General features: G+C 27.1%; 6 protein-coding genes across 6 annotated transcripts in view; all 6 read left to right on the forward strand.

The window, feature by feature from the left end:
• Positions 1-48: 48 nt before the first annotated feature.
• Positions 49-3,199, forward strand: LOC145964765 (odorant receptor Or2-like). Its single transcript, XM_083087855.1, has 9 exons — positions 49-617; positions 764-880; positions 1,023-1,140; positions 1,312-1,573; positions 1,701-1,823; positions 1,949-2,039; positions 2,123-2,256; positions 2,434-2,566; positions 2,696-3,199. Exons 1-9 carry the CDS (start codon positions 423-425, stop codon positions 2,747-2,749), a joined length of 1,227 nt encoding a protein of 408 aa, XP_082943981.1. The 5' UTR covers positions 49-422; the 3' UTR covers positions 2,750-3,199.
• Positions 3,200-3,951: 752 nt separating this feature from the next.
• Positions 3,952-6,849, forward strand: LOC145964764 (uncharacterized). The gene is made up of 9 exons (XM_083087854.1): positions 3,952-4,593; positions 4,733-4,849; positions 5,011-5,128; positions 5,288-5,549; positions 5,726-5,848; positions 5,962-6,052; positions 6,133-6,269; positions 6,423-6,555; positions 6,692-6,849. The coding sequence occupies exons 1-9, from the start codon at positions 4,267-4,269 to the stop codon at positions 6,743-6,745; spliced, it is 1,362 nt and encodes a 453-aa protein (XP_082943980.1). The 5' UTR covers positions 3,952-4,266; the 3' UTR covers positions 6,746-6,849.
• Positions 6,850-7,050: 201 nt separating this feature from the next.
• Positions 7,051-8,899, forward strand: LOC145965616 (uncharacterized). The gene is made up of 3 exons (XM_083089280.1): positions 7,051-7,641; positions 8,335-8,456; positions 8,576-8,899. Exons 1-3 carry the CDS (start codon positions 7,498-7,500, stop codon positions 8,895-8,897), a joined length of 588 nt encoding a protein of 195 aa, XP_082945406.1. The 5' UTR covers positions 7,051-7,497; the 3' UTR covers positions 8,898-8,899.
• A 545-nt stretch (positions 8,900-9,444) lies between these two features.
• Positions 9,445-11,444, forward strand: LOC145964767 (odorant receptor 22c-like). The gene is made up of 3 exons (XM_083087857.1): positions 9,445-9,560; positions 9,723-9,855; positions 9,988-11,444. The coding sequence occupies exons 1-3, from the start codon at positions 9,445-9,447 to the stop codon at positions 10,039-10,041; spliced, it is 303 nt and encodes a 100-aa protein (XP_082943983.1). The 3' UTR covers positions 10,042-11,444.
• A 2,913-nt stretch (positions 11,445-14,357) lies between these two features.
• LOC145964762 (odorant receptor 4-like) lies at positions 14,358-15,397 on the forward strand. The gene is made up of 3 exons (XM_083087851.1): positions 14,358-14,699; positions 14,876-15,008; positions 15,095-15,397. The coding sequence occupies exons 1-3, from the start codon at positions 14,461-14,463 to the stop codon at positions 15,146-15,148; spliced, it is 426 nt and encodes a 141-aa protein (XP_082943977.1). The 5' UTR covers positions 14,358-14,460; the 3' UTR covers positions 15,149-15,397.
• A 3,206-nt stretch (positions 15,398-18,603) lies between these two features.
• The window catches only part of LOC145965617 (uncharacterized), a 33,054-nt gene continuing 32,310 nt past the window's right edge, over positions 18,604-19,347 (forward strand). Inside the window, exons 1-3 of the mRNA XM_083089281.1 lie at positions 18,604-18,711; positions 18,793-18,929; positions 19,157-19,289. Of these exons, the coding sequence (XP_082945407.1) occupies positions 18,670-18,711; positions 18,793-18,929; positions 19,157-19,289 (312 nt within the window). The 5' untranslated portion in view covers positions 18,604-18,669. The remainder of the gene's footprint in view (positions 18,712-18,792; positions 18,930-19,156; positions 19,290-19,347) is intronic.

Consider the following 19,347-nt stretch of genomic DNA (forward strand, 5'->3'; position numbering starts at 1 on the left):
AAGACTTTTAACGAGGAAAATTTTGTTCCAGATTTACAAGGTAAGTGAAACTACATTATAAAATTTTAAAATCGAAATGATAGCGGTTGCATATGCAAACTTCACTAGAACAATGTATTTTCTTATTGTTGAAAAAATAACCGCACGCGCATAAGTAACATCACCAGACTATATCATATGATCAAGATTCTCTATCACATTTTTTAATCGCATTCAATACACTTGCCAAGGGTCAGCTTGTCAAACGCTATTCATTTTTGCCAATGTTATATTTATACGAGAGGTATACTTATTGTAAGTATATGTCCAGTTATGGCAACTCGCTTGATTGCTATTGAACATGGGGAAGGAAGAAAAAACGGAAGTGTTACATGAAATATTAATTTATTTTCCGTAACGGAAAAGACTCCGAGGGAAGGTGTATGTCAGATATTGAAGTGATGTTGTGCCTAACAAAAATTATTTCAAATAATATAGAAGACAACAGAAATTATTATTACGATGTTAGTAAAAAATTCTTGTGGATGGTCGGCCAGTGGCCTTATCAGAAGCCGAAAACGAGATTATCCTTCTTCGCTTTGCTAGTCACAACTTTGATTATTTGTATCTTTACACAGGTAACATTATCGAATTCACAAAAGAATTTTTTCGGTACTGAGATTTGATAGTTTTCGTATTGAATAAAATTTTTTAGTTATTTTTTATATTTTTAAAATGTTTATATTTTTTCATGCGTGAAAATACATGCAAGTATATTTTCTAGGCAGCACATATTTCCTTGTGCAAAGACTCACAGTGTATCTTTGAAACTTTACCTGCACATTTATTAATGTGGAATACTCTAGTGAAAGTGTGCACATATCAATTTAACAGCCAAAAGGTATGTTTTATCAATATAACGTGTCTAATTTGAAGTTATGTGAATTGCAAAATATTAGTTTTGATACTTTCTTATACGTAGTTTTATAGTTGTTGAAAATATTATATTCAAGATATCAAAAATATATCGGTGACATTTATAGATTAAAGATCTCACTGACCACTTATTCGTAGACTGGGATATTTTGGAGACTCAGGAAGAACGCGAGATTATGAAAAAATATGCCGAGAATGGAAGGTGGTCCTCGTTAATATATGCCTGCAAGTAACTCATTATTTTTAATTGAAAAATTTTTTCTTTAGAGATAAATATAAGCGTAAATAACCATTTATGCGACACTAATTATAATAAGAATAGACATATTTATCTAAATTTAAACATTTATGAAATATGGTAGACATTTGTTCTTGACGAAATTGTTCTTGTTACAGGGTACTATTATGTATCTACTGTTTTATTTATAATGACTTCTTTAGTGCCACCTATTTTGGACATCCTATTTCCTTTAAATATTTCACGTCCAATAATATTGGCATATCCAGCATACTATTTTATTAACGAAGAGCAATATTTCTATTACATTTTTGGCCACATGTTATTAACTGGAGTGATATGTATGACCGGATTAATTGCACACGATTGCATGTTCTTTACTTACATAGAACACGTTTGCGGTCTTTTTACAGTGGTTGGGTAATGATTATAACTTATCAAAAAATAAGTAAAATTCTATAATAATTTTCTTTTCCAACATTCGTTTAGTAATCAAGAATTATGCATTCTCTAATATTTATAACGAAATGTGTCTGGATAATTGCAGATTTAGATTTGAACAGATATTATATAAACGTAATATCGCGAAAAGAAAACTTATTGATTACCCGAATGATGTATATAACAAAAATATTGCATTTTCAGTTCATTCTTATCGACGAGCTCTACAGTAAGTTCACGTAATGATATTATTTTTTTTATCAATTTTAAAGGCATTGAATGAACATTTTCTAATAATCACGATACATGTTATGAATTTTCCTTAATTATCGTTATTCTTATATTCTTACTAAGGTTTGCAGAACTCATTGAAAAAGTCTTTTCAATATCATTCGCTATACAACTCATGATAGCTACGATTGGTCTTAGCATTACTTTATTGCAAGTAAATTATAAAGAATAATATATTGCATATTTGAAAATTCTGAAAAATATCATACAAATCTAAAATGTATGATTTTATTTAAGATCGCAGAGTTGCATAATTTAATGGACACAACAAAGTATTTCGTTTACATTTTTGCACAATTATTTCACTTATTCTGCTTCAGCTTCCAAGGACAAAAATTGATAGATCATAGCCTTCAAATTTGTGACAAAATGTAAGATATCAAAGTAAGAAGTCAGAGAAAAAAATTAGCTTTGGTTGAGAGATATAGAAAAAAATCTACTTTCTATATAAAATATTTACAGAAATTTATTATAATCACTTTCTATAATCATTATTATATATTATAACATTTATTGCATATACTTTGTATTAAATGTTAATTTCGTAGATATAATAGCGCGTGGTATGAGATACCCGTGAAAGGACAAAAACTTCTTTTGGTCACGATGAGAAAAAGCACCAAAGCCAGTACTGTGACTGCTTGCAAGATATATGTATATTCTTTGCAAAGTTTCACAACGGTAAAGCATTTATCGTGATGAGAGAGATATTACAATATTATAAAGATAGGCACATACATAAATATTCTACATATGTAACAGATAGTATAATCATACAAATGTAAAAAAATTTTTACTATTCTAATTTAGGTTTTGCAGACCGCGATGTCATACTTTACGGTGTTAGCGTCTTTCAGTGAATAACTCGACGGTGATTACAGCATACACCCAGTGAGAAATGACAAGTCGGATAGACGTTTGTTAGACGTCTAAGATGTCTAATAAACGTCTAATAAACATCTATTAAACGTCTTAAACGTCTATTCGATTTATCATTTCTCACTGGGCAGTATAATATAAAGCTGAAAAAATTCTACAGGAATACAATATTATAGATTATATCGAAACTATTATATTTATATTGTATAAACAAAATAATAGGCCGGTTCGAGATGCAAATAGCAAATATACGTACAATATATTTAAAAAATTAAAAATTTTTGAGACAGTTCATGAGAACCTTATTTTTACATCGTTTAAAATATGGCATTCTAAATGCTGTAAAATTTTATTTTATTATCGATGTTTTTTCATATCTATCGGATGCAGTTATTATTATAATTTTTTTTAATTGCGTGATACTAATTTTTTATTTATTACTACTATTAGCTATAGATTTCATCTTTCGACACTAACGTAAATAAGTTTACAAAAAAACTTTCATCATGAAAATGTATATTTTATTCTCTTTCTGTTTTAGATATATATAAATTAAGACATTAGTAATAAATACGGTAGTAATATTTGCTTTAGTAATAATAATCTTATCTCAGGGATAAGAAGAGAAAAGAAAAGAAGAAAAAATGGTTATAAAAGATTGCTTAACAACGTTCGAGATTGTGATCAAATTTCTGTATGAAATTATTTTGCATATGCAACCGTTACGATATCGATCACGATCGATATATGAAAATAACATGTAGATAGATAAATAATGTTACATATAATTCCTCACGGATCGGTTAGAAAAATAGATCATATATTTTATAATTTGTCAAATGATGAATATTTTCGATATACAGCACTTACTTATTAAATCCAATTTCTTTTATGATTATTTTACACGTATGTTCATTGTAGCATATATTTCAATTGTTACATGCGCGTTATAAAACTCACACTCAACTAATTTCATGCACATATTATTTGCCTAATTATAGGTATTTTTATGAGTGTAACATTCAATAACATAAACAATATAAGAATTATTTAAACTCTATATATATTTTCTACCAGAGATATAACATTTTACTTATAATTTTAATAATAATAATAAAAAATTAATCAATGTATTCGAATTATACTGTCAAAAATGAATGAAGAAATCAAAATTTTATTTCAGATTTGTAACAGGTAAGTGAAGCGATATTATGCATTTGGAATTTTATGATTAGAAAAAAAATAGCTATGCAAACTTTATTAGTTGAACTTTAATAAGAAAACTGTACTCTTTTCTATTGCTGAAGATTAAACCGTATACACATAATAAGAAGCTTCACCAGATTATTCGATATGATTATCACATTTTTTTAAATCGTATATTCAATATACTTGCATTCAAACCGACGAACATTTTCAGAAGGGTCGGGTCAGCTTGTCAAATACTATTTATTTTCGTCTACGTTATATTTATACGAAACGTATACTTATGATATAGGCGTATGTCAGTTATGGAAACTTATTTGATTGCTATGTCGCACGTAGTGAGGAAGGAAGGAAAAGTGAAAGCGTTATATGAAATATTAATTTATTTTCCGCGAGGGGAAAGACTTCGCGAAAGAGGGTTTATATCAGATATTCTAGGGATGTTGTTGTGGCTAATGCAAATCATTTCGTTGAAAAGTATGGAACACAATAGAAATTATTATTACGACATTAGTAAAAGATTCTTGTGGATGGTCGGCCAATGGCCTTATCAAAAACCGAAAACGAGATTATCCTTTTTGGCTTTGGTAGTCATAATTTTGGCTAATTGCCTTTTTACACAGGTAATATTATCGACAAGAAATATTTTCTGGCATTTAGTTTCGATGAGATTTATATATAGATGTGATTGTTATTTCTGGAGTATCTTGTATGTTTTTATTATTTATACGCTTTTTCAATGTATGCAAATACGTTTTTCAGATAGCAAAAATTTTTGTATGCGAAGACACACAGTGTATTTTTCAAACTTTACCTCCCCATTTATTGGTATGGAATTCTTTAGTAAAAGTGCTCGCATATCGATTTAACAGCCAGAAAGTATGTTTTATTAGTACTTTATTATAACTTAGCTTTATATATATACAAAATATAACTCAAAGCTAATTGCAAAATTGTTGATTTTTGTTTATATATGTAGTTTTATAACTGTTGAAAATATTATATTCTTAAGATATGAAATATATCGGTGACGTTTGTAGATTAAAGATCTCACTGATCACTTATTCGTAGACTGGGATACTCTTAAGACTCAAGAAGAACGTGAGATTATGAAAAAATATGCCGATAATGGCAGGTGGTACTCATTGATATATGCCTGTAAATAACTATATTTTTAATTGAAATTTTTTTCCTAAACAAATATGAGCGTGAGCATCTGATATTAATTATAATAAGAATGCATAAATATTTATATAAATTTAAATGAAATAGTTCGAAACAATAAATTAATCTTGATGAAATTCCTCCTTGTTGCAGCGTATTGTTATGTATCTACCGTATCATTTATAACAACCTCTCTCGTGCCACGTATCATGGACATCGTGTTTCCTTTAAATACTTCACGTCCAATAATATTAGCATATCCAGCGCACTATTTTGTGAACGAAGAGCAGTATTTCTATTATATTTCTTTTCATATGTTAATTACTGCCTTGATATGTGTGACTGGATTAATTGCACATGATTGCATGTTTTTTATTTACATCGAACATGTTTGCGGCCTTTTTGCAGTGGTTGGGTAATGATTATTTATATACTTTGCAAACGATACACATCATATGATTAACGTATACGATCATATATCTTATACTCGAAAAATGAATACAATACTTTTTTTCTTCATTCAATTACAAAGCAAATTCAATGAATTTTTCAAAAATCATAACGATATATTGTATACTTGAATATTTGCAGATTTAGATTTAAACATGCATTAGATAAACAAGATATTGCGAGGAGTAATCTGATTGATTGCTCGGATAATTTATATCATAAAAATATTACATTTTCGATTCATGCTCATCGAGAAGCCTTGCAGTAAGTTTGCAACAATATCATATTTTCTTCAAGAATTTTTAGACTATGTTATAAATAACTTTTAATAATCACGCTTATAAGTTTTATTTAATGTGATTATATTCTTACTACAGGTTTGCAAAACTCATTGAAAATGCTTTTTCCGTACCATTCGCCATTCAACTCATGATATCTACAATGTCTATTAGCGTTAGTTTACTTCAAGTAAGTTATTTACAATTAAATCAATATATAAGAGATTAAAGAAATATAATGTAAGTCTAAAACGTATAATTCTACTCAAGTTCTCGATGCAGCTGAATGATTTAATGGAAGCAATGAGATACTTCGTCTATATACTTGCTCAATTATTCCACTTATTCTGCTTCAGTTTTCAAGGACAAAAACTGATAGATCATAGTCTCGAAATTTGTGATAAAATGTGAGATAATAAGAATTTGTCTAAATCAACTTTGGTCCATATAGACAATTTTCTTTCTGTATCAAATATTTATAATGGCCTTTTTTATGATTAGTATTGTATATTATAATATTTATTGCATATTCTTTAAATTGTTAAATGTTAATTTTATAGATATAATAGCGCATGGTACGAGATACCCTTAAAGGGACAAAAATTGCTTTTGATTACGATGAAAAAAAGCATTGAAGCCAGTACTTTGACTGCCTGCAAAATATACGTATTTTCTTTGCAAAATTTCACAATGGTAATGCAATTGTAAGATGCAATAGTATTGCAATGATCATAAGAATATAATAAATCATAAGAATAAGCGCATAAATAATATGCGTAACATATTGTATAATCAAACAAATTTAAAAATTTTTTAACTTTCTTAATAGGTTCTACAAACCGCGATGTCATACTTTACGGTGCTAGCATCCTTCAGTGAATGATTTGATGGTGATATAGCATAGCGTAGTAACGTTGGAAAATCCTGCAGGAATATAGTATTATAAATTATATTATAAAAACCATCAATATATTTATATTTTATATTGTTTAAATATGGCATTCCTAAAGCAATAAAATTTTATTTTGTTATTGATATATCTCTACATATCTATTCAATACAATCAATAAGAATCAATAAGAAAATAATTAATTAATTAATGAATAATCATCTAATTTTTAAAAAGAAATCAGAGTTTTACTCCAGAAATTAAGCTACATTGTACAGCTAGATATTTATGATCAAAAATGAAACAGTCATATATACAATCTTTATTATTCAAATATTATAAGAATATTTCAATTACTGAAGAATAAATCGCACACGCAAAATAAATAATATCATCAGACTGTTCGAGCAAGACTGTCACTTTTTTTTTAGTCACATATTAAATATACTTGCATTAGAACCGACGGACATTTTCAAAAGAATAAGCTTGTCAAAAATATTTATTTGTCCTTACATTATATTTACACGAGACATTTACTTATTAAGTGTATGTCAGTCATGGAAACTCGTGCATCGTTTGATTGCAATGTCGAACGTAGTGGGGAAGGAAGAAAGAGCGGAGGCGTTGTATGAAATATTAATTTATTCTCTCTGCGACACGCGAGCATGTAAAAGGCTTTCTAAGGGAAGATATCTATCAGATAATTAAGCGTGGTTATAGCGAATAGAAACCATTTCTCGAAAAGTATGAAATATAACAACGATTATTATGATATTAATAAAAGATTTTTGTCAATAATCGGTCAGTGGCCTTATCAGAAACCAAAAGCAAAACTATTCTTCTTGGCTTTCGCACTTATATTTTTATCCAATTCTCTCGTTACACAGGTAATATTAATTGGAAAAGGAAATTTTTGAATATTTAACATTTTTATAAGATTCTGTGTTATATTGAATAAATTGTTCAAAGGTTTCTAGGATATTTTGTGTTTATAAATAATTTTATGCATGATTTTTAAATCTCTTCATAAATGATAAGTACATTTTTTTAGATGGCATACATGTTCATACATCGCGATAACATGGACTGTATTCTTCAAATTATGCCTTTTTTTTTATTGATGTTCAATATTATGGTGAAAGTGCTTACATATCGATTAAAAAGTGAAAAAGTACGTTTTATCAGCATTATTATACATGGTGCGGCTGTTAAATCATCCACAGATTTTTCTATTAATTTTTTGTGTGCTTGGCAACCATCGGCGAGTGGCACTGTTTTAAAGCTTTGAATGTTGCTAAAATTGCTTAGATTATTGAAATATCTATCATAATAACTTTCTCTTAATGTAATTCTAAAAATGGATTTTTGAAAAGACAAGGATTGAGAATAAACTCACACAAAAACATTTCATTCGGTTATTTACTAGCCGCAACACATGCTGTACATTACTGTATTTAATTTTAATTTTAAGCTACAAATACAACTTAAAAATTTTAATTGGATTTTGCTTATATGTTTTCATAATTATCAAAAATATTATTCGAATCGAAAAAAATATTGTATTATATCGATAACGTTTCTAGATTAAAGCTCTTACTGATCACTTATTCGCAGACTGGAATATGCTCGAGACTCGGGAAGAACGTGAAATTTTGAGAAAATATGCCGAGAACGGCAGACGATACACATTGATATATTCCTGCAAGTAACTTTTATATTTTTAATTAAGAAATTATTTTAAAAAATAATTTGAATTATTTTCATCCGACTTTAATTATAATAAAAATGCACATATGCGTATTAAATATTTTTATAAATATAAATATCTATGAAATATATAGCAGAAGAATCAGTTTTTTATAAAATTGATTTTTGTGTAGTGTACTTGTATGTAACTGGTATTTCATATGCAATAACTTCTCTCATGCCACGTATCATGGACATAGTGTTTCCCTTAAATACTTCACGTCCAATAATGTTACTATGGCCAGCGTACTATTTAGTTGACGAGGAGAAATATTACTATTACATTTATTGCGACATGCTAATTATCCTTATGGTATGCCTGGCTGCATTAATTGCGCATGATTCTATGTTTTTTGTTTACATTGAACACGTATGTGGACTTTTCGCAGCGATTGGGTAATGAGATAGCTTGTACTTAAAAAATAACTAAATTTATATAATTATAATCTGTTTTTCTACATTCACATAAAAATCAAAAATTATAAGTTTTACAATGATTTATTTTCCCTGGATATTTGCAGATTTAGGTTTAAATATTTGATATGTAAACATGATAAAAAAAGTCTGATTGATTGTCCGGATGACATATATCACAAACATATCGTATTTTCAATTCATGCTCATCGAAAAGCTCTGCAGTGAGTTCGTAACCATATCATGATAAGTTTTTTTTTAAGTCATTTAATGAACATTTCTTAATGATCATGATGAATTTATAAATTTTATTTATTTGTCTTATTCTTAATATAGGTTTGCGATACTCATTGAAAATGTCTTTTCGAAATCACTTGCTATACAACTTGCAATAAATACAATTTGTATTAGTATTAGTTTACTTCAAGTAAGTTACTTGATATTAGATATATTAATGTATTAGACTCCAAAAAATATAATACAAATCTAAAATATATGATTTTATACTTAAGTTCTCGATACATTTGCATGATATGGCGGAAGCGATGAGATACTGCATTTTCATTATTGCTCAATTATTCCACCTGTTTTGCTTTAGTTTCCAAGGACAGAAATTGATAAATCATAGTTTGGAAACTCATAACAAGGTGTAAGTTAATATTAGAATTGTACTTGATCAATGTAGAAAATTTTTTATTTAAAAATATCTCATCAATTTAATCACTTCTTGTGACTACCATTGTTATTACATTCACATTTCATTTGTGTATAAATTTTATAGTTATTTTATTTTTGTATATTAATTTTATAGTTATAATGGTGTATGGTACGAAATGCCAGTGAAGGAACAAAAATTATTGCTGCTCGTGATGAGAAAAAGCATCGAAGCTAGTACTGTGACTGCTTGCAAAATATATATATTTTCCTTACAAAATTTCACTACGGTAAAGCAATTATTGTGATAGATATTAGAATTTGAAAACAGGCATATAAAAATACTGTACATATATAACATGATATATCTGTATAACATATATAATCAGAGAAATATAAAAATTTTAATTATTTTAATTTAGGTTCTGCAAAGCGCGATGTCGTATTTTATGATGTTAGCATCCTTCAGTGAATGACTCGATTCGAATAATTATAGCATACACAATGAAATAACGCTGAGAAATTCTACAAGGGAATATAGTATTATCAATAATATCGAAAATAATAAAATATATTTATTTTTTATATCATTTAAACTGGAATATCCTAATAAAATTTTATTTTATTATTGATATATTTACATGTATTTATTGGATACAATATACATATTACTATACTATTTTTCTTTTAGATTTATTATTTTTTGTTTATTACTATTATTAGCTGCATACGTTACATGTTTTGACACAAACGTGAGCATGTTGTATGAACGAATTTAAAGAGAAGGAGACACTTTAATGTATGTTTATTTATTTGTTTTGATGTTTTTAATTAATATTAATTAATATATAATCAATAAATACAGTGATATTTGTCTTTACTGATATCTCATTTTAGATGAAATAGAAAAAAATAATAGTGAAAAGATTGGCAGCAAAATTTGGTAATGATTTTGATACGGAATACATCGATATATAGAAAAAAATAAATAACGTAATAATAATTTTAAAGCTATTGTACATTTGCTTGAAAAACAGAAATTAATTCAAAAAGTTTACGTTTTAAATATATAAATTACACGAATATTTGTAAATTTCGATTTGAACATATTGCACGATTTAGCGGAAGCAATAAAATACGTAATTTTCATTGACGATAAATTGTCCCACTTATTTTGCTTTCAAGTACGAAAATTGATAAATCATAGTCTTAAAATTTGAGACAAGGTGTAAGATAATTTATGAATTAATATTAAAAATTAATAAAGAGATCATAGATTTACTCTAAATTTACAGAGTGAGTGAAGCAAAAAGGAAGCAATTATATGTGCAAAGCAGTTACATGTTCACTAAGTAAGTGTAAAAAGAGAATAAGTGAATGTTAATAAAAAAATCATACTGTTGCATTTCTGTTGCTGAAAATTGAACCGAACATACACAATAAGTAACATCATCAAGTTATCCATATGATGAAGATTATCATATTTTTTAGTCGCATCTTCAATGCATCTTTATATGTGTGCAAGCCGACGAACATTTCTAAAAATCAACTTGTCAAACGCTATTCATTTTCGTCTATTCGTTATATTTATACAAATCATATACTTAAGATATAGATATACGTCAATCAAGGAAACTGCAATGCCGAATGTAGTAAAGAAAAAAGAAAGAACGGGAGGGAGGAAAGCGCTATATATTATAATTAATATATATTATAATAAATATTATATATATATTTATATATTTATATATTTATATATTTATGTAAAATATAAATATTTTAGACGATGCACAAATTGCTGACGCAAAAAATATATATATACATATATTTTTAATTTTAATTTTAATATAATTTTATATACCACATTGTGTATGTATGTGTGTGCCTTAATATATTCTGATACATAATTTATATATATTAATTTAATTTTCCCGTTTCTTTCCGTTTCTTTTTTTATATTCCTTCTATTATTATATTTTATGATATGAAAATAGTTTGCCTAAATTTTGTCAAGAATTATATATATTCTAAAGTTAATTTAATAAATATTATTAATATTATATGCGTTAATTTTTTTATTTTCATATTGCTAAAATATGAGAAGCTATTTGAAGAAATCCGAATTATATAATCGAAAATGAAATAACTGTATCCGAAAATCTTGGAATTTTATTTTAAACACACTGTATCTTTGTAAAAAAGAATTATGAATTTTTACACAGGGTTAGTATAGTATCACTTGACTGTTTGATGCGATTATGACTATTCGTTATATCTTCCAACATATCATTCAGTATGTTCAATATATTCGTACTCAAACTAAGAAACATTTCTCAAACTGTCAGCTCGTCACGATCAATGTAACGTTGTCAATTCAGGCTTATGCGAGACACGTTTATTATAGCAGTCACGGAAACTCGCACAATTGCTATGCCAGACGTTCCGGGAAAGAGAGGGAAAGAGAAGAGGAAAGAGATAGAGGTGCGTAAATATTAATTTATTTTCTGCCACGGAAAGAATTTCGAAAATAAGAGGTTTCTCTTGGATTCAAATGACATTTGTGCATCGAAGAGAAACTGTATTTCGAAGTATGGAATCTAATATGGAATATTACTACAATATCAATAGAAAGTTATTGTCGTTTATCGGTCAATGGCCATATCAGAAACCAAAAGAGAAATGGGCTTTTTTTATTTTGATGCTCATAATTTTAACCAATTTGATTATTACACAGGTAACGTTAACTGTCATTTAAGAAACTTTTTGTGGATTTAAGTTTCATTGAAACCATAAAACGAATTATATTTATCAGATTTTCAAGAGAGATATCATACATTTTCCAAATTTCTCACTCTTTTTCTCTTGAATAATTTCACTTTTTAGGTGGCACAATTTTTCATATGCGAAGACGCGCAATGTATCTATCAAACTTTACCTCCACACATGTTAGTAATAATGATATTAGTGAAAATATTTACATTTTATTTTAACAAACAAAAGGTAGAATATGAATTATATTTATGTATATATTGATGAAATTGTCTCTAACTTTTAACTATTGTAAATAAAAAAATTTTCCTGCAAAATTTCAGCTTAAGATATTGTTGTTGTGGCGATTGACGATACTGTATCCGAGATTTTAAATATATCGGTAATACTTGCAGATTAAAGTTCTTACAGATCGCTTGTTCATAGACGTGGATATGTTCGAGAATCAAGATGAACGTAAGATTATGAAAAGATATGCTGAGAGTGGCAGGTGGTACACGTTGATATACGCTTGTAAGTAATCTTTTTTTATTTCTATTCAAACATATATATATTTTATAGTAAAAAATATTACAGATCCAAATTAATATTACAAATAAAAAAAATATTACAGATATTCCAAATTAATAATATTATGCCTGAAGATCCTTATAGAAAAACAATTTGTTTGTGTCTATAATTATCTTTATAAATTTGCAATATATATTAAATAATGTTGCTTCCTTCATTATCATAATATGGATCTATTATATTTTCAAATTCAAGGCTTAGACATTTAAATTTGCATTATTTTTTTAAATTCTATTTTCTTAATATTAAAAGATTTAGTCGAGTTTAAATTCGCAAACAATGTCAGTTTAATCTACTTTCTTTATTATATTTTTTTGTTTTCCATAATTTTCCGTAAAACATTTTCCGAATATTCTTTTCATAACTTTTATAATTTTTCAGCATTTTTAGATTGCTGATATTATAAATATACTTTTAACATATTTCGACTCATAAAGTATTGTATATCTTATTGTATATTTTATTAGCTTAATTTTGATATTGCATGAACAAAATAAAATATTTATTTTTACTGAAGAGTATATAGCTAATCTCTACAAATTGAAGTATGTTTAAAAATTGAAAATTAATTTTATTACGAAAAAAATCAAGTAATGCCGGCTATTTTATTCGATTGTTATATAATAAATAACTAGAGACATTTATAATGATAAAATATAAAATATTTTAATAACAGAATTTTTCATAAAGCAATAAGTATTATAAGTATTATAGAGATGTGTAAGAAATATGTTTTAGAATATAATTTTGACGAATTTTGTTCTTGTTATAGCTTATGTATATATAGCTACCCTCTCATTTGCAACAACTGCTCTCATACCACGCATCTTGGACATTGTATTTCCTTTAAATACTTCCCGTCCGATAATATTAGCATATCCGGCGTATTACTTTGTTAACGAGGAGAAATATTTCTACTATATTTTTTGCCATATGTTTGTTAGCGCGGGATTAGTTCTGACTGGATTAATTGCGCACGACTGTATGCTCTTTGCTTACATCGAACATGTTTGTGGCCTATTTGCCGTGATTGGGTAATGTTTCGCCATGTTCTTTTATATTGGAATCGAACTATTATTATATCGAGAAAACTAATAAAATTCTCATCAAAAAAAAAAAGAATAAATAACATAATAAATTTTATAATTATTGTACGTTCGTTTAAAAAACAGAAATTAATTTTGAAAAATTACAAATATGTAAGTTACACGCATATTTGCAGATTTCGATTCGAACATATGTTGTATAAACATGACAGTGCGAAAAAGAGCATAATTAATTATTCGCATGACATGTATTACAAAAACATTGTGTTTTCGGTTCACGCTCATCGAAAAGCCTTACAGTAAGTATGCAATAATATATTGTAATATATTTGCATTAATCTTAAACTAAATAATAAACAATTTTTATATTCATGATAGATTGTTATCTTTTAATGAACAATATTTAGTCGTCATAATCTTATCACCTCTACTTACCATAGGTTCGCAGTACTTCTTGAAAGTACTTTTACAGTATCATTTGCTATACAAATTCTGATAGTTACAGTCGGTATGAGTATTACTTTAGTACAAGTGAGTTATTTACAATTTGATAATTATGAAAACTCTGAAAAATATAATACAGACTTAAAATGTTATCTGTTCGTATTCAAGTTCACGATGCAGTTGTACAATTTAGCAGAAGCAATGAGATATATGGTTTTCATTGTCGCTCAAATGTTCCATTTATTTTGCTTCAGCTTTCAAGGGCAAAAATTGATAAATCATAGTCTCGAAACTTGCGACAAAATGTAAGATAATAATTGAATTAAAATAAATTAGAGATATATATATATATTTTTTTTTTGGCTGATATTTATTTTTCGTATTAAAATATTTGAATTTAATCATTTTTATATTGAAATGATCAATTTCACTATTAGATTATTATATTCATATTACATTATGTACAATATTAATTTTATAGATTTTATAGTTCATGGTATGAAATACCCGTGAAAGCGCAAAGATTGCTCTTGATGGTGATGAGAAAAAGCATTGTAGCTAGTACTTTGACCGCAGGCAAGATATACATATTCTCCTTAGAAAGTTTCACGATGGTAAAGCGATCATTATGATAGCTGCTATGATATCATAAAGATTGGCAAAGAAATATATAAAAATTATTTAACTTATCCTTATTTAGGTTCTGCAAACTTCGATGTCGTATTTTACGGTTCTATCGTCCGTTAGCGAATAAATCGACAGTCGACGATTATATAGTAGCACTTCTAACATGAAAAATATTTTATTTTTCTGGCTTCTCCTCCGCCCTTGTAATTAATTTACACATTGCAACACAGTTTGCTCACAGATTGTAAGATTTGCACAGATAACTTCTTATTCTACGCATAATAAGCATAATTATAAATATTATATAATTATAGTTTTTAATTATATAGGTAATAAAATATAATACGTACTTTAGACGATCCATAAATCGCTGACAGAATTCAAGATATGTGTATTTATAATTTTATGTATTGCATGTGTCTAATGTATGTATAATTCAATGTATGTGTAATCTAATATACGTGTACATCCTGATATATATTTTGTATATGCTTGTATTTTAATTTTTAAAATGTGTTTTTTCTATTACACGACATGAAAATATTTTGTCTTGAATTTCGTTAAGAATTATAAATCGTCTAAAGCCATTTAAATAAATATCATTTATATCGTACATGTAATATTTTTATTTTACATACTCTTATATAAGTTGCACAATACTAGAGATTAATTAAATTAACAAGTTATCAATTGCCTTTATTGTAGAAATCGACGTCTTGTCAAATTTATAGGTATAAAAAATTATGTGGAAAAGTCAGAATTACATAATCAAAAGTGAAGTAACTGTATGTGAAAGTCATTCCCGGAATTTTATTTTGTAACATTCTCTCTCTATATTTTCATATATATTTATCAAAGAATTATGAATTAGTGCACAGGGTCAGTAGAATATTACTCGACTGTAGTGCGTTTATACTACTAGTTATATCTTCTACCACATCATTGGCAAGTTCAATATGCACGTATTCAAATTGAAAAACATTTCTCAAAGCGTCAGCTTGTCACGATCAATGTAACATTATCGATTCTGCCCTGTGTTATATTTATGCGAGACACGTATTCATTATATCTATCAGTTACGAAAACTCGCTTGATTATTATGCCGGACGGCCCGGAAAAAAGAAGAACAAAGAAGAAAGATAGCGGTACTTAAATATTAATTTTTTTTTCTGTTACGGGAAAAATTTCGAGGGTAAAACTCTCTCGAGTACTTCAGACAACATTTGTGCGTCAAAGAGAAACTATATTAGTTAACTCAAAGTATGGAATCTAATATAGTTTACTATTACGATATCAATAAAAGATTCTTGTCGCTTGTCGGTCAGTGGCCGTATCAAACACCAAAGGAGAAACGGTCTTTCTTGATTTTGATGATCATAATTTTCATCAATTTGATTATTACACAGGTAACGTTAACTGTCATTAAAAAAACTTTTTGTAAATTTAAATTTCGCTCATAAAATGAATTGAAAGATTTATCGTATTTTCAAGACATCATGCATTTTTCAAATGTTCACTCTTTTTCTTGCGAATAACTTCATTTTTCAGGTAGCACAATTTTTTATATGCGAAGATGCGCAATGTATCTATGAAACTTTACCTCCAAGCATGTTAGTAATAATGGCATTGGTGAAAATATTTACATTTTATTTTAACAAACAAAAGGTAGAATATGAATTATATATATATTAGTTGTCTCTAATTCTAAACTATATCAATAACTATACAAATTTATACAATAAATCTATACAAACTATACAATATCAAAATTCTTTCTACAAAATTTCAGATATTATTATAACGATATTGATACTCTAAATTTTAAATTTCCAATATTTGTATAAATGCTATTATTTATATAAATTTTATAATATTTGCAGATTAAAGATCTTACAGATCGTTTGTTTATGAATTGGGATATGCTCGAAAATCAAGAAGAACGCGAGATTATGAAAAAATATACAAAGACTGGCAAATGGTATGCATTGTTATATGTTTGTAAGTAATCTCTCTTTTTATTTTAGGTAAGAAATATTTTTTATAACTGAATATTACTGAATATTAGAATCCAAATTAATGCTATTATGCCTGAGATTTTCTATAAAGATCTCTCTATACTATTCTCTCTATAGAGAAAACCAGTTTGCTTGTCTTATTATCTTTTTAAATTTGTTACATATTAAATAATATTACTCCATTAATTGCTGACGCATCTGTATCTTTAAATTCGCACTTTGGGCTTTGCATTTCTTTCGAATTTTATTTTCCTATTGTTAGAAAATTGTTAAAAAATTTAGTCAAATTTGGTTTTGTAACTTTTATTGTAACTTTCAATCTAATTAATTTTTAAATTAAATGTATTTTCTTTTCGAATTATATAATTATATTTCCCTATTTTTTTACATAGATTTTGTTGAAATATATTTCTCTAATAACTTATAATTTTTCAGTATTTTAGTATCATTAATAGCACAAATATACTTCTAATTATATTATTATATTATTCAAGTATAAAAAAAGTTACCTTATAATTTTATTTTCCAAAAAGAAAAATATTTAAAGATTACACGTTAAAGATTACAATTTTTTAAATAAAAAACTGAATTTGTCAGCTATTTTATCTCGCTATTATATAAAGAAATATAAACATTTGTAATAACAAAATATGAAATATTTTAACAAAATTTTCAAAAAGTGATATTATAAAGAAAGATATAAAAAATGTTTTTTAATCCATTTTTGATGTGCAAATTTTGTTTTTATTGCAGTTTATGTTCATATTGCAGATTATATCCATATAGGTATGATGTTATTTGCATCAATCGCTCTTATACCACGCATCTTGGACATTGTATTTCCTTTAAATACTTCCCGTCCGATAGTATTAGTATATCCGGCATATTACTTTGTTAACGAGGAGAAATATTTCTACTATATTTTTTGCCATATGTTAATTAGCGCAGAATTAGGTCTGACTGGATTAGTCGCGCACGACTGTATGCTCTTTGTTTACATCGAACACCTTTGTGGCCTTTTTGCCGTGATTGGGTAATGTTTCGTCGTGATTTTTTATATTGGAATCGAATTACATTGTTATATCGAGAAAACTAATAAAATTCTTACCAAGGAAAAAAAATATATAACATAATAAGTTTTATAACTATTCATTTGCTTGAAAGGTAGAAATTAATTTTAAAAATCTATAAATATGTATGTTACACGCGCGAAAATTTACAGATTTCGATTTAAACATATGTTGTATAAATATAATAATGTGAAAAAGATGATGATTAATCGCCCGGATGACGTGTATTGCAAAAACATTATGTTTGCAGTTCACGCTCATCGAGAAGCATTGCAGTGAGTATGTAATAGTATTGTGACATATGCTTTACTAGTTTTAAGATTAAATGAGCAATTTTTATTTCTCTCTTTCTCTGTTTTTCTCTGGATTAATAAAAGCCCAGATTTTTATTTAGTAATATTCAGAGCCTTATCAATTTCGTTACTTGAACAATTTTTGATATTCGCGATAGATCATTTTTTTAAATAAATGATATTTAGTCACTATATCATTTTATTGTTTTTTTTTACCGTAGATTTGCGATACTCCTTGAAAGTACTTTTTCATTGTCCTTTGGTATACAAATGCTGATTGTTACAGTTGGCATGAGCATTAGTTTAGTACAAGTGAGTTATTTATAATTTGCTAAATATAAGGACTCTGGAAAATATAATGCAGATTTAAAATGTAATCTATTTATATTCAAGTTCACGATGCAGTTGCACGATTTCGGGGAAGCAGTGAGATATTTGTTATTCATTGGCGGTCAATTGATTCACTTGTTCTGTTATAGCTTCCAAGGGCAAAAATTAATAAATCACAGTTCCGGAATTTGTGATAAAATGTAAGATATAATATTAAATTCGAAGTAATTTAAAGCAATATTAATCTTTCTTAATAATGTAGGAAATTTGTTTTGGATTATACTTATAGAGTATTTAAATTATAATTAAAATATGTTATTTTATTTTCTCTCGAAATATAAAATATTTATGAGAATCTCTTCTTGTGGTCATATTTATAATTGTTATATTCATTTCGCTTACTTCGCGTATAACGTTAATTTTGTAGATATAATGGCTCGTGGTATGAAATACCCACAACTGCACAAAGATTGCTCTTAATGGTGATGAGAAAAAGCATCGAAGCCAGTACTTTGACTGCCGGCAGAATATACGTATTCTCTTTAGAAAGTTTTACGACGGTAAACGATCATTGTGACAGATGTTATAATATCATAAAAATGAATAAAATTTGTAAAA

The sequence above is a fragment of the Camponotus vicinus genome, unplaced genomic scaffold (assembly GCF_025532165.1).
Source record: "Camponotus vicinus isolate PSW18456_S1 unplaced genomic scaffold, iyCamVici1.0 SCAF_14, whole genome shotgun sequence".
In the NCBI taxonomy this organism is placed as follows: domain Eukaryota; kingdom Metazoa; phylum Arthropoda; class Insecta; order Hymenoptera; family Formicidae; genus Camponotus; species Camponotus vicinus.